Source organism: Lactuca virosa, chromosome 8, assembly GCF_052849685.1.
Source record: "Lactuca virosa cultivar CGN04683 chromosome 8, Lactuca_virosa_CGN04683_v6, whole genome shotgun sequence".
NCBI classification, from domain to species: Eukaryota; Viridiplantae; Streptophyta; class Magnoliopsida; order Asterales; family Asteraceae; genus Lactuca; species Lactuca virosa.
In genome coordinates, this window is record NC_136433.1 from 81,822,611 (window position 1) to 81,836,963 (window position 14,353).

At 36.5% G+C, this 14,353-nt stretch overlaps 2 protein-coding genes across 2 annotated transcripts; both read left to right on the forward strand.

The window, feature by feature from the left end:
• Positions 1 to 423: 423 nt before the first annotated feature.
• LOC145128971 (uncharacterized) lies at positions 424 to 1,929 on the forward strand. Its single transcript, XM_079063733.1, has 3 exons — positions 424 to 762; positions 1,442 to 1,515; positions 1,704 to 1,929. The coding sequence occupies exons 1-3, from the start codon at positions 505 to 507 to the stop codon at positions 1,786 to 1,788; spliced, it is 417 nt and encodes a 138-aa protein (XP_078919859.1). The 5' UTR covers positions 424 to 504; the 3' UTR covers positions 1,789 to 1,929.
• A 2,871-nt stretch (positions 1,930 to 4,800) lies between these two features.
• On the forward strand, positions 4,801 to 5,677 carry LOC145128861 (uncharacterized). Its single transcript, XM_079063644.1, has one exon. The coding sequence runs from the start codon at positions 4,991 to 4,993 to the stop codon at positions 5,465 to 5,467; it is 477 nt and encodes a 158-aa protein (XP_078919770.1). The 5' UTR covers positions 4,801 to 4,990; the 3' UTR covers positions 5,468 to 5,677.
• The last annotated feature ends 8,676 nt before the right edge of the window (positions 5,678 to 14,353 follow it).

The following is a 14,353-nucleotide window of genomic DNA, read 5'->3' on the forward strand; positions in this document are numbered from 1 at the left end:
CTTTGGGTATAAAACTTTTCATCCATCCCCCTGTTACCCGTTAAGACGGATAATACCCGACCTGTTAGGGTCGGGTCCCTACGGGTAGCGGGTACTATCCGATCCGCTTGCATCCCTATTCTTAACCATCGGAAAGGCATGTGATTCGAAGGCATGATATTCGGGTATGCATTACAAAATAGGTTATGTAATGGTATGTATTCATAGCCCAATTGGAATGAGATGGATCGGGTGACGTCGGTAGGAAATCGTTTCTTCCGGACAAAATGATCATTTTTCAAAATAATAATAATAAACTGATTATTTAAGAAAAAAATATACAAAAAATGTTTGATCCTATTGTTTTTCCTAGGGGTATTTTCGTCGTTATGAATTTTTGTGAAGCTTCCGAACGACATCGTATGAAATACAGATACTCTTCTCGTTAACCTCTTACTTCATTGCGTCACCCCTTCTCTAACACCAGCAGACGCACACCGTAAACAGTAGTACTGTAGAATAACGATGGCGTTCTTGAGGATGTCAATGGCGAAAAGCATCGCCCGTGAGAGCAAGAATCGTTGTATCTTGGCCTTCACAAGGTGGACTCACGCCATCGCGCAGCCGCCGCCTCTGGACAGTGCGATAAGTCGATCAACAGTAGTACCGCCGATGGTTTTGCCGGAATTCGAAAAACGCATAGACACCTTCAATAATGAAATCGGGCCCGGTTTCTATGTTGGCAGCGGATCTATGGAGCTCATGGCCGTCCCTAAGAAGAAGGTAAATTTATCGATTCTAACATAACTAATATTTTATAAGTTCCATCCTTTTCCCTAAAATCGTATATTTTTATTGCATCTCTGCTTTACATTTTGCATCTTAGATTGAATTGCCGTTAAGTTGAATATTTTAGAGATTTGGGTTCTTGGTATTGAGCATTGTTGCTTTAGGGTTTAGGGTTTTGCAATTTGTTGCAATATAGTAGGGATTGGAATGAAATCAATTAGGGATTCACTTCACTTTCACTTGAACCCTAATTTTAGGACATGATTGTATGATCTCAATTGGAGCATGGAGATGAGCCATACTGGTAAGTTGGGAAGCTTGGTTATGCAAATTAGATAGAGAGTTTGAAGCAAATTGCCAAAACACCAAAACTTGATATATTTTCCATTTTGTTAGCATATTTTGGTGCAATTTCTCTTGATAACCTTTTTAGGGCTATCCTTGATGAAAAAGAGGAGGACATTCATGTCTTTTGCACCGATGAGTGATTTCTATCCCACATTTTTTGTTGTACTAAAGTTTGCAATGTTTGTGTGATTGATTAAGTCTCATCCTTAGTCCAATGAAACATCAAACACAATACAACATGTTTTGTTCTATATAACAAAGTGGGCCCTAGATTTTTTTTTTTTTTTTTTTTGATGTGCTTTTTTAAGTATTGTTTATAATGCAGACGTCTCCTCATAAACGTGGAATAAGAAATGGACCAAGAGCACTCAAGCCAATTCCAGTGATCATACGTTGCAAGTGAGGCCTCTCCTTTTGATTTTGAATATTATGGGAGTAGAAAAGTTTTTGATGGATTTGCATCTTATTCTTAATATTTCTTGACATTTCTTTTGTTTAACTTATTGCACTATTAGTTTGCTATCTAGCATTATGTAATTGTGGGCTTCTTTTCTTATTAGGCTCTTTTTTGTACATTATTATTGCAGGGTTTGTGGGCGAGTGAAACTGCCTCATTTTTTCTGTTGCAGTGGGCTTAGAGACACAAATGGACAAAATGATTCCACCAGTTAATCACAGATTCATAATCATTTTCAATCTTGTTTGAAAACTCATAATAGACATAGAATCAGATGTCATAAGAGACATGTTCCTTTCCTATTTGAACTTTTGTACAACTGGCATTTGTCAATGATCAGTTTCTTTTTCAAGGTAGCTTCTATGGTAGATTTGAAATTCATCAGATTCATGTACTGTTGTATTCTTTTTGCTTCTCTTGATTCTTGTTCTTTAAACTGTATTTGTTTATTTCTCAGTTACTACACCAATAGAAGCATAAGTAACATGTTAAATATTTGAAAACTGGAACTTCAAACGAGTGAGAAGTTTCATATGTTTAATACTAGGTATAAAAAACTGATCCATATGCTTGCAAAATTCAAAATGCATCTCCTGATATGTGAACCCTCTATTTCAATTTTCCAACAACTCCTGATATGTGGAGCTTAATACTAGAGGCGTCGAACGGGTAAAATTTTCGGGTTTCGGGTAGAACGGGTATTTCCTTAAGAAAATAATACCTGATACCCGACCTATATTGTAATTCGGGTTTTCGGGTTTCGGATATTCGGGTTTGAGCTCGGGTCGGGTAATTATCGGGTATACCCGAAAATTTCTTAAATGACACTTATTGATAATTTTTATTTTTATTTTTATTTTTACATGTTGGTTGGTTTAATAAAGAATCGGTTAGGAAAATACTTCATACAATTAACAAGTACATATTTAATAACAATACAAATCATTATAATATGTTATGTACTTTTTTAATTCCATTCCGTGCGATAGTGAGAAACTGAGAATTGTGATGACGGTTCAAGACTTCAGCTTCAGCGTCGTATTTCCTTTGCAAGTTTGCGTCGACTGTCGAGCCGTCGTTCATAAGAAGGAAACGAAGGGTTTTGTTTTATTTGAAGTGTGCGTACGTGACTGCATTGTATATTTGGTATTATTTAAAAAACGAATTCGGGTATACCCGAAAATAAAAATTCATACCTAAAACCCGACCTATATTATTATCGGGTTAACCTATTATCCGAATGTTCATACCCGTTACCCGTTCTACCCGACCCATTCTACCCGAATTCGGAACGGGTCGGGTGGGTAGAACGGGTTTTGGGTTTTTTCGACAGGCCTACTTAATACATGCTAATGCACATAGTTTTATACCACAAAGTGTTCGGTCGTGACATATTTATGTGTTGAGATGCAATTTCTTAAAGGCATGAACAAATACACATTTTTCGCTTGCTATAATATCTTCCAACGGATTCAAGTCTTTTATCTCTTTTTGTGTAGTTCAATAATAAAACATTATATAAAACATATTGGGTTCTTTTTATGGGGTTTTTCGGGCTGGATTTGCACATACTTTGGTTTTAACTGAAACCGTTTTTTTAATTGGTCTAGTTTTTAACTTGTTTCTATTCATATCAGTTTCGGTTTTAACCTAATTGGTTTCGGGAAGGGTTTTTTCTTATTGGAAGGCATAATACATAATACTAACACTGTTTGAACTTAGAAATACATGAAAGGTAAGCTTATTTTGAGCTAAGAATAACATAAAAATATAAGTGTTAATATTGAAATAATAGGAATAATAGCCTTCATAGCAATCTTAAGCAAATACTTACTACACATAAACCATCATAAACCTAAAAAATATTTGCAATACATAAACCAACATAGTTTGAACTTAGAAAACATGAAAAGAAACATTGCTTGAGCTACAGATTACATAAAAACATAAGTGTCAAATTGAAAACAATAAGAATTATAGTCTTCAAAGTGGTAATCGTCATGAAATCGAACAACTATAGGTCCTCTCCTTCTTCCAGATCACCCTCATCTACTTCAGTCATTGGATTCAATATGCCTTGTGCGACTTCTTCTTCATGAATGAACTCTTCAACGGATGATAAAAGTGGTCCTTTGAGCAAAACACAATTTTGTATCTTGTCAACGTCGTCCAAGTAATCCTTCAAGCAAACACATATTGGACGAGGAGTCGTGACTTTCATTTTGATATAACCCTGCAACTGACAAAAAAGTTGATAGAAAACTAGTCCATGCATACGAGGAAAAACCGATAGAAAACTGTCTGGTAGGTTAAACTGAAACCGGTTATGGAAAAATCGGTTCTTTTTTTCATGGGCGATTAAAAAAAAACATGCTCATTTGTACACCTCTACCCCCTAGGATTGGACCAGACATGGGCAAACTTTTTTGCATCTGTTGATAGACTTGGCTTTTGTCAATTGTTCTTGGGCTAGGCCTTGCATAGCTCTAGCCTTTAAGTAAATCACACAAACCACGATCCATGTATAGATTCCATATTTCCATGTGGGAAGAGTGAAGGTAACTATTAAGGCTTACCAAATTGGGGTTGTGATGGTGGCGTGATGGGGGCGTTATGAACATGAACAAAACCTCGAGGTGGTAGACCGTGGAGTAATGGGGAGTGTGTTTGTGGTCGGTTGTGGTGAGAACCAAGCTTGACCGCTCATCTTCTTTGTCTTTCCCTCTCATCTTCTATCTCTCTCTCTCTCTCTCTCTCTAAAATGTACAAAATATTAAACATAAAGTCCAAGCATAATAAATATGATTTGGAGTGGTGACTATTTCCTAGGTATGATAGAAAAGTGGTAACAACATGGTGATTAGGTGACAACTGACAATACTTTTGGAGTGGTCATGCGGTGACCATTCTAGATAACCTAATGACGTAAATGGTTTTCGGATATGGTTTCAGAGGTTCCGGTTTTCGGTTCGATTTCATATCGAGGATCTAGTTTTGACCAAAACCGGTTTTGGGATCGGACCGGTTAGTAAACTTAAAATGGTATACGGAAAGCTTAATACATATACAAAACTGAAATTTAGTTATCATTGGACAAACATTAAACTTTATTTATAAGAAATTATAAAAAAAAAAAAATAGAGTGCCAATTTTGTTAGTGGTCAAAATAATCCCAAGTCATGTTTCGTGACTTTCAAGCCACACTTTGTTAGGTTTCTTGAAATTTTTTTAAAAAAGGTCCATAAAGAAACAGCAAAATAATCCCAAAAATTCAACGGAGAGAGCCACGAAAGGATTAAAGTTGAAAAGTTTGAAGAATCTTGATCTCGGGAAGTTGTTTTCCAGCATCTTCTTCCTCATCTCCGTCAATTCCGCCGAACAAAACCCTAAATCCACCGCGCCGCCGCCACAACCTCCATGTCTACCTCCCCATCTGATAAACCCCTAAACCCAGAACCAGAACCCATCGCTGAAGCACCTAAAATACAAGAAAACGAAAAAGAAAACGAAAACAAAAACCCAAATCCAGAATCCACAGATCCATCTCCAGTAGACATAAAAAACGGAAATCAAGAGGGGGAAGAAGAAGAAGAAGGAGAATGTGGATTTTGCTTGTTCATGAAAGGGGGCGAGTGTAGAGAAACATTCATCAACTGGGAAAAATGCGTTGAAGAAGGCGAAAAGAACGATGAAGATATCGTGAACAAGTGTTTCGATGCTACATCAGCTTTGAAGAAATGTATGGAGGCTCATCCGGATTACTACGGCGTGATTTTGCAAGCAGAAAAGGACGCCGAACAAGAAGTACACAATCAATTAGATCAGGAGAAAGAAGAACAGGTTGCAGTAGATTCAAAATCAGAGGATCAGCGACAGAAACAGGAAAGTCAATGATTTTGAACCGAAATTTTGAGGTAATTGAGAGAAATAACTGAGAATCGTTTACATGATTTTGTTAAATTCAGAAATAAAGATACTATAATCCAATTTATACTGTAGAGCCAAATGATTGAATGGCTATCCTGTTTAACCTTTTTGTGAATTCTACCATGAATTTTGATTACCCCAAATTGATGATGTTATACATAGAATCTTAGATTTTAATGCTTGATGTGAAAATGTGAAATTGGTTTGCATTTAGCAATTACCTTTTTACATCAATGTTGATTATTGTTTTTGATATGTTGGGTTTGACCGTTTGAGCAATACTTGCTTAGAAAATCTTCTAAGGGGGATTAATTACTTTGTGAATCTTGAAATTCATGCACAAAATCAAGATAGAGCACTTCCAACCTATTTTAGGATCATATTATGTGATTATTGTTGCCTAAAAATCTTTTAAAAATATCTTGCTTTTTATAGGATTCATTTATGTATTTGTCATGTATAAAGTAACCAAAGATTTCACAGCACTGTTTGTGGATGAGACAGACCGTTGCACTGTGTTTGATCATATAATCATATATTGGATGGTTAGTGAGGTAAAAATTGCAATTTTGTGTACCAAAAAAAGGTGGAATAGATACTCTAAATCTCCATGATTTGTGTTGTTGATCATGCATATTTCCCATTCATATTGTATATGGTATATTTGTATATTTATAAAAATGTTTTGGTCAATAACTCAATAACTCAATATATATAGATTATCGACAAACACATCATTTTACTTTCACTTTCATACTCGGAAAAAAAAAATTATGGAGTTACATTTACATATTTTAAGAAACCTTATTATAATTGGCTTTGTTCTAAAGACTTTGAAAATTGCACGAAATCAAAGTTATAAAAATACATTTTAGCATTTTAGTATTGTTGTACAATATATGTTTCAAAATATATAAACATATATAACTAAAGCCTCATTTAATGATTTATATTTACTACTTGTTCAAGTTTTATTTAATTTTCTGATCCTATAATTTTATGTATCGTGGACTCTATTATCAGTGTCTTACTGTCTTATATGGATTCGCCATATCCAAAATGTAAATATATTTTGTCAAAACTTAGAAGGGCTTAAGATTTTTTTTTTTTCCTTTCTTTTACAGAACGGCTGTATATACTTTTTCAAAACATCATTTTAATACATAATGATTAAAACTTAAATGGTTATCAGTAAAACAACCAAAATGAGTACACGCCCTATCACGAAATGATAAACCAGCCATTTTACAAAGTAGACTCTAGTGAACTTTTTTTTCTTCTTGAAATTGCTTTATCAATGGTCTGATGGTCTCTATTGCAAAAATCTTTAAAACAATCAAGAAATACTTTTTTTCTTTTGGGTGAAATGCCATCATTCTGCAAAGGTTGATTTCCTTTCCCGAAAAAATGAAGTTCGTTATGTGAAATGGATGATTTTTATTTTTAGTAAATGTTCAAAGTATAGTTATCTTGTCATAGAACCCATCTAGTTTGGTCAATTTAGTGATTAACCCGTAGGTAAATGAATCAATTATTGGTTTAAACATTACTAGTAAAAAAATAACATTAACACATAATTTAAGACATGGCAAATACATCAACACATCTCGGGAATCCCATAACAATAGGGTTAGGGAAGGTAGATGTTGACAATCTTGTCTCCATTACAAGAAGCACAACTGCCTCACATAAATTACCTATGACATACGACATATGTCGGAGTTCCTGGAAATGAGACAAAAAAGGTTGAGTAAGACAAAGTGCATCGGTAAGTCATAAACAAATATAATCGGAATACAAGCAAAGGAGCATGAAGTAAGGGTGTAAACAAGTCGAGCCGAGTAGTGCCAAGCTCGACGCTCGACCCGCCTAAAATACTCGAGCTTGAAGTTTTACTCGAACTCGCCCTGAGCCTAAATTTGAAGCTCAAACTCGACCATGAACTACTTGCTACTATCCTCGGTTAGCGAGCTCGTTTCGGCTCGACAAAAATTAAAAAAAATGAAATTATCAAAAGTTAAAAACATTTCACATGCTTTTACATTGTCCAAAATAACAAAAACATAAACCATCTAATATCAATATAGCATCAACAATGTCATTGCATTTTACAAATATCCACAATATCAAAAAGAGACATTCTCAAAAGTTTTGAAATGCAACTTAAGTCCTTACTCCTTAACGACTTAACCGGCGTCTCAAAGCTAAAAGTGTTAGAATGTTTTAGTAATTTAAAAATATATAAAATGTAAAAATGTAATTTTATAAATACTCAATTAAGCTCGCGAGCTATATGAGTCGGGTATTTTACTACTCGAGCTCGGCTCGGTACTCGAGTAGCTCGAGCTCCGCTCGATATGGTACTCGAGTAGCTCGAGCTCGAGCTCGACTCGATTAAAGTTGATTCGATTTCGAGTATTTTCTTAGTCGGGCTCTAGTATCTCGTGAGTTGTCTCATCTAGTTTACACCCCTAGCAGGAAGCATATAACAATAGTAAATATCAGAGACAAAAACATATACCTATACATATAAAAACATATAGCGGGGCTAGGCTTCTTGCCAACCTTGATATTTAGCCTCCTATAAGAAGACATGTCCTCGGAAAAAGCATGCCTCTCCATGTCTAGTTTCACACCATCTTCTCACTTCCTTCTAGAACACTCTCTCTTCTTCTTACCATCAATTAACCATCATTGATTGCTCTCATCATCATCAATGATGGTAGCATCTTTTGGACATATCCATACCACCTAAATTAAAATTTTCTTACTCTTTCGGTGATTTATGCCACACCCAACAATGATGTGAAAAAAAACATTTTAAAGAAAAGGCAAATTAGACAATCTGAACAGCCCATGCTGAACACTACCAATATTCTGGGCTTTCCATTACCAATGTTTAAACCCTAGACTCTGTGTTAAATCTTGCATCTCAACTAGGAGGTTTTTAATGCGGAGGGGATGATAACATTTCTATTGACCTTGAATCACGTTAGCATTAAAATCGTAGTTTGCTTCTCTTTTGATACACAATGCAATTTTAAAAACCACAAACTATTCATCACACTACATTTCTAAAGATACCACGTTTGCACCTCAAGAATTTCCAAATAACTCAAAAAAATGCATTTGAAAACATGATTTGATTAAGTTTTATGCCACTATGTTGTCTCTTTTTGGCATCATTGGCTTGGTGAGATTTTCATGCTATAACAAATCTAGCTTGATTAAATAATTGTTATCAATTCGTGTGATCTAAAAAAATTCTTAGAAATATGTGATTGACAGAGTTTTAAGGTCATCAATCATCATTTAATACCAATGACTTTTATACGAGCTTTCTAATGATACCTGAATTGAATTTGATTGGTGTTGTAACAAATCTACATGAATCTTTTGATAGAGAGAGTGGTGTAGAGGAACCGATGTGGGCTTGATTTTGGCGATAATGGGGGAGGCGAGCTGGTGTAGCCGCGGTATGGGCCTTACCAACTCCCTAGCCACTACCACTATGTCAACCCCAAACGATTCATTTGAGTCAAATATAAAGAGAGTTCGTTAGGCCAATTTACCTAGTCAAAACTCGACTACAATGACGAAAGGTCCAAATACCACCAACGAAATAAAGAACCAAATCGAAAGAGGCAAGGGGCACATGATTAATAAATGATCAACCTTTTCAAGGAAAACATCACAAGTAGGGTATAAGATGGTCTCCACCTCTATACGCTTCCAATCAAGATTAAAACGAATTGGGAGCCTATTTAGCAGGGGCGGTTCCACTATGGTGCCCATAGTGGCACCGACAACCCCCGTTTTTTCGGATGCAATGTAAATTTTTTTTGTTTTTTCTACTATTGTGCCACTACGTAAAAAAAATATCACCGCCAACACCTACTACTAAATACTTCGTCTGCCCCTGCTGTTTAGCCTAATTATCCACACAAAACACGAACAAATGTTTTTTTTTTATGTTCATGCATTTGCGTTTAACCTAACAAACAAATGCTAACAAACAAATGAACACAAACTACTAAACGAACGGGGTTTTGTTTTTTTTTTTTATCAAATTATCTTATTTTTGCCCGTTCATTAAGATGTTAAACGAACATAAATGAAGAAACATAAAGATAAAAAAACAATAAACATAAACAAGCTCTAATGAACATAAACAAAAGCATATATGAATATAATCAACATAAACATCAAAATCAATAAACGCAAAATTTGATCATGATTTATAGACCATTGAAATCGGTATCTTCATGATTCCCTCAACCTAAGTGGTTGAGGGTTCAAGTCTTGTCCGATACGTGACAATGGTTTAATTTAGGAGTAAATTAGAGAGTGTTTGTAATCATTTTAAAAAAAACTATATGTACAAATAAAAATTATTACCACAATACATGTTATATAATTATCATTATCATGTTGATGTATACAATAGTCCAAACTGTCATACCGAAATCTCAAATGTACCTTCTTAATTTGATTCGTCATAATATAATCTTTGGTTTTTCAAACGATTTTTTCTTTTTGTACTTTTAGTTATATTAGATTTTCAGATGATCCTTGCGCTATCAGCCATCTAAACTGAACCCAGAATTTTCTAGATCATTTTCAAAATACTATATGTACATTCTACTTACTCCGATGGAAAATAAGTTAACAAGGGACCAGAAATGACAATTAATCAGAAATCGAAGGGCCATTTGTCTAATCCACTCAACACCTCAAGTAACCTCTATATATACTTCAGTGAGTCATAGAGTTGCAGACTAGAGCACCTGTACCCTCCTTTTTCTTCTGAAAACAGAGCGTATATTACTATTTCGATTTCTTGATTCAAATTATAGATGAAGATGGCGATTGATTGGAATTCATTGACATCTTTTCACTTTAGAGTCGAATCAGTTCTCGGGATATCAATGGAATCGTTGATTGGGCGAGAATTGTACGATCCCATCCATGAACTTGGATTGTCGACAGTTGCTGAAGCCTTTTCCACGAATCGAAAAGGAAATAACCAAGAAGAAGCGTCTAGTTCTTCTGGTCATGTCAAAAATGAAGGGCAAGAATCTCCTGCAAATATCGAGAATCTCAAGAGCGAAGGAATGCAAGCATTTGACGTGAAAGATGAAGAAGGCGAAGAGGTTCGTGGCGTAAATGTAGAACAAGATTTAAATGAAAACCTCAAGAATCTGGAAATCAATCCAAACGAAGAAGATGAGCAAAAGACTGTTGGAACGATTGAAGAACAAGTATCAACAGAAAACGTGGGGATACAAGATATAACAATATTGGCACGTGATTGGAGTCCGGAGAAGATAGAATCCGCCATATCTCTTCTGAAGCAATTTGGGGAGAAACTTTTTGATGTTGGTAGTGAAGTTGAAGAGTCTACTGTTCTTGAAAATGTTGCTAGATATCGATCTGTTTACACATGCCGTTTGGAAAAATTGAAGAAAATGAAAGAAGAAGCCTCTGGTTCTTCAAGTCATGGCGAAAATGAAGAGCAAGAATCTACCGAAAAAGCCAAGAATCACGAAGAACAAAGAACGACTGAAGATGTGAAAACTCTTAAAGAAAACCCTGAAAAAATGAAGGAAAAACAGAGGGAAGAAGCAGGTGCTTCTGTAATTATGGAGGAAAGTGGGACTGAAAATGCCGCTAGTTCTTCCAATCATGGCGGAAATCAAGACCAAGAATCGTCTGAAAATGTTGAGAATCGCGCTGGAAACCCTGATGAAGAACAAGAACTGAACGCAAATGCCCAGAATCACGAAGAACAAAGAATGCCTGAAAATGTCGGACAAAACCCAGTAAATGTTAATGCAAGAGGGTGGGAAAATCAGATTCCCTTTATCATTGACAACGCACTAAAGGAAGGCAAGAAAATCAAAACACCATATAAAAGACGAAGATAGAGATTTTTGTTCTTAGATTCTTTAGATTTTGATGTATTTGATCATTCTTTATGATCACATTTGATTTCAATTCTTTGACATTAAGAGTAAATTTTGAGAGTTGAATCTGTTCGTTGGTAATTCACTAAACAAATGTACAAGTTCATCATTTAAACTTGATACTTTTATGTTATTATGATAAGTATAAATCTTTATGCAAATTAACTGAACATCATGTGATCTATGGTTTTTCTGGATAACGTATTTTTCGTTGGAGGGAAAATGTAAAAGTGGTCAAAATTACAAGTTTGATATGAATAATATAACAAAATGTATGATTACCATTCCATTATCATTTCGGTTAGCTTTTATAAACCAAACGAGGCATTCAGGTATGTGTTTTGGCATACTTAATAGAGATATGAATAAAATCAAATAGCTTAATAATGATAAAAATAATGTTTAATAGAAACAAATCTATACTAAACAAAGTACGAGCACCGCACCATGCAGTTATGCCATGGTGGCATCACGGTAGGTACGGTAACACCACACATCCGGGTGTGTTTAGGGCGGTGACTACCATTGTGGGACACCAACTTACTGCATTCCCTTTCCTTTTTTTTTTGGTTTTTATAATATATCATAAATTATGTATATATTAAAAAATATAAAATATATATTAAAATTCATAATTTTAACTCCTTATATTATTTATAGGTATGTTAATTTTCGACACGACTTGGAACACGACATGAACCCGATACGAAGATAAACGAGTTTGAGTTGAGTTTTTCTGTGACTCAAGTATCACCACAACACCCTAACACTGTCATCAACATAATATGCGCTCAACCCTTACTCCTAGGGAAACATCACCTATCCCACAACTGATCTCACAGCTCCTCACAACCCACACATCCATGAAACTTTCATCAACCCCATGCAGTGCTAGTTCAGGCTAGTCGCACATAACACTGGACCCGATAGACTTTCGAATATCCGATCCTATCCGTAGACTGGATCAAACATTCTCAGGCTATAAGATCTTGATTACGCGCAGCCGTGACGCCTACACTAACGACTACAGTAATGATGTCAATTCCATATACAAGAAACCCTAGGCTAGTAGGCATCATATAATCAGGCAAGTCTATCATGCGATTCCTGAAGATCCCTAGCCTAGCACTAGCATGCTGTTCTAACATATCATAATAACTGTATGGTATTTTGGGGTTTACTTACAGGCTCTGGTTGATCGTACCCTCTGCATCCTCCATCCTTTATTTTGAAAACCATTTTAGAATTTATTCAGAACATTTCCTTGATTTGAGAGTGGGTTCACACGTGTGTTTTCCCCCAATTCACTCAAACCAAGGCTCTGATACCAACTTGTAACATCCAAAAATTTTACGCCAAATTTAAACTTTTCAAGCATAAATAAAAACCCAATAGTATTGTTTACAAAATGTTTTCAATTCATTATTGAATCAGAGTGTCCCAAAAGCCAGATCATAAGGATGAGGAGCGGTACGGTCACGCCTTCGCCTTGCCATGAACTCCTGAAGTACCTGAAACAATAAACTGAAAACTGTAAGCCCGAGGGCTTAGTGAGCTACCCCCAACATACCAATACCACACTGATAATACCATATCCGTAATAATCAATCAATTAACATGCATACTGGGCCATCGGCCTGACTGGACTTGCCTACAGGGCCTACAGTCCAACTGAATCTATACCGAGCCTTCGGCATGACTGGACCGCCACGTGGGCCTACAGTCTTCCCGGACCGCTCATAGGGTGTGTTGGCCTTCAGCACAAAGCAAGACCGCCTCAACCCAAGCAACAAGCAAATAACCATGTGCGCATACCTAACATTTACTGGCATATACAAACATCGAACATATCTATCTCACTGATTACCAAACATAGCAATCTCTCATAACTAGAGCACTGACCTAGCAGGTCACTAACATATCAATCCCTACGGATCATAAGAGCATAACATACTGTCTATCCTGATTCTGATCTAACAGATCATATCCACATGTAGCATACCATAACGATAACAACTAAAGGGCCGGCCTTGGTGCCTTAGACCCTATCGATATAGTGAGGATAACTCACCTTGCAGATGTCGACTCGGTAGATAAACTTCAACCCTCGGATCACTGCCACAAACTCCACCACCTATTACCATAGTATAATCATACCCATAAGTTCCCAACCCTTCAAGGTACCCCTTAAGCCAACCAATCAAACCCTGGTCAAAGTCAAAGTCACCAGTCAAGGTCAACAGTCCATGTTGACCTTGACTCGCCGAGTACCCCCGGCTACTCGCCGAGTTCCTTGAAGTACTAACCCACTCGCCGAGTCACCCGAGCGACTCGTCGAGTTCCTTTGGTTTACGATCGAGACCCTAAGGCCACTCGTCGAGCTTCCTTCTTGCAACTCGACAGTTACCCGCGCATACATAATTTGGGGCAACCTCATCCGACTCGCCGAGTTGTTCATACACTCGTCGAGTCTACGACAATCTTCATTGGACTCGCCGAGTTGTTCTTCCAACTCGCCGAGTTCATGCCTATCTTCATATGACTCGCCGAGTCAACCATGCGACTCGCCGAGTCCCTTCAGTCCTTTTTTGCCATACAGACTCATTTGAGCCATGCAGCGGCTCCAAACTACAGATCCAAGCTTCTAAGGCATGCTTTTCACGTAAAGTTGCAAACTTTACGTGCATGCATAGCTACAAAGGCTCTTAATGTCAAATCCAAGCTTACAATGGGGTTTCATACTCAAAGAGGTTTCATTCACGCCCAAAACAGAAACTTTATGACTCTAGGACTTAAGAAGGGTCCAGATCTGAAGTTACAACTTCAGATCTAGCCCATAGTCCACCTTATCAACTCAAAGATCCATAAAAGCCCCAAACTCAACCAA

What these genes read in the sequence shown, in the direction of transcription:
- LOC145128971 (XM_079063733.1), top strand. Translation starts at nt 505, where the DNA reads ATGGCGTTCTTGAGGATGTCAATGGCGAAAAGCATCGCCCGTGAGAGC. An exon ending in TGGCCGTCCCTAAGAAGAAG is followed by an intron (nt 763 to 1,441) that starts GTAAATTTATCG and finishes TTTATAATGCAG; the next exon opens with ACGTCTCCTCATAAACGTGG. An exon ending in CCAGTGATCATACGTTGCAA is followed by an intron (nt 1,516 to 1,703) that starts GTGAGGCCTCTC and finishes TTATTATTGCAG; the next exon opens with GGTTTGTGGGCGAGTGAAAC.
- LOC145128861 (XM_079063644.1), top strand. Translation starts at nt 4,991, where the DNA reads ATGTCTACCTCCCCATCTGATAAACCCCTAAACCCAGAACCAGAACCC.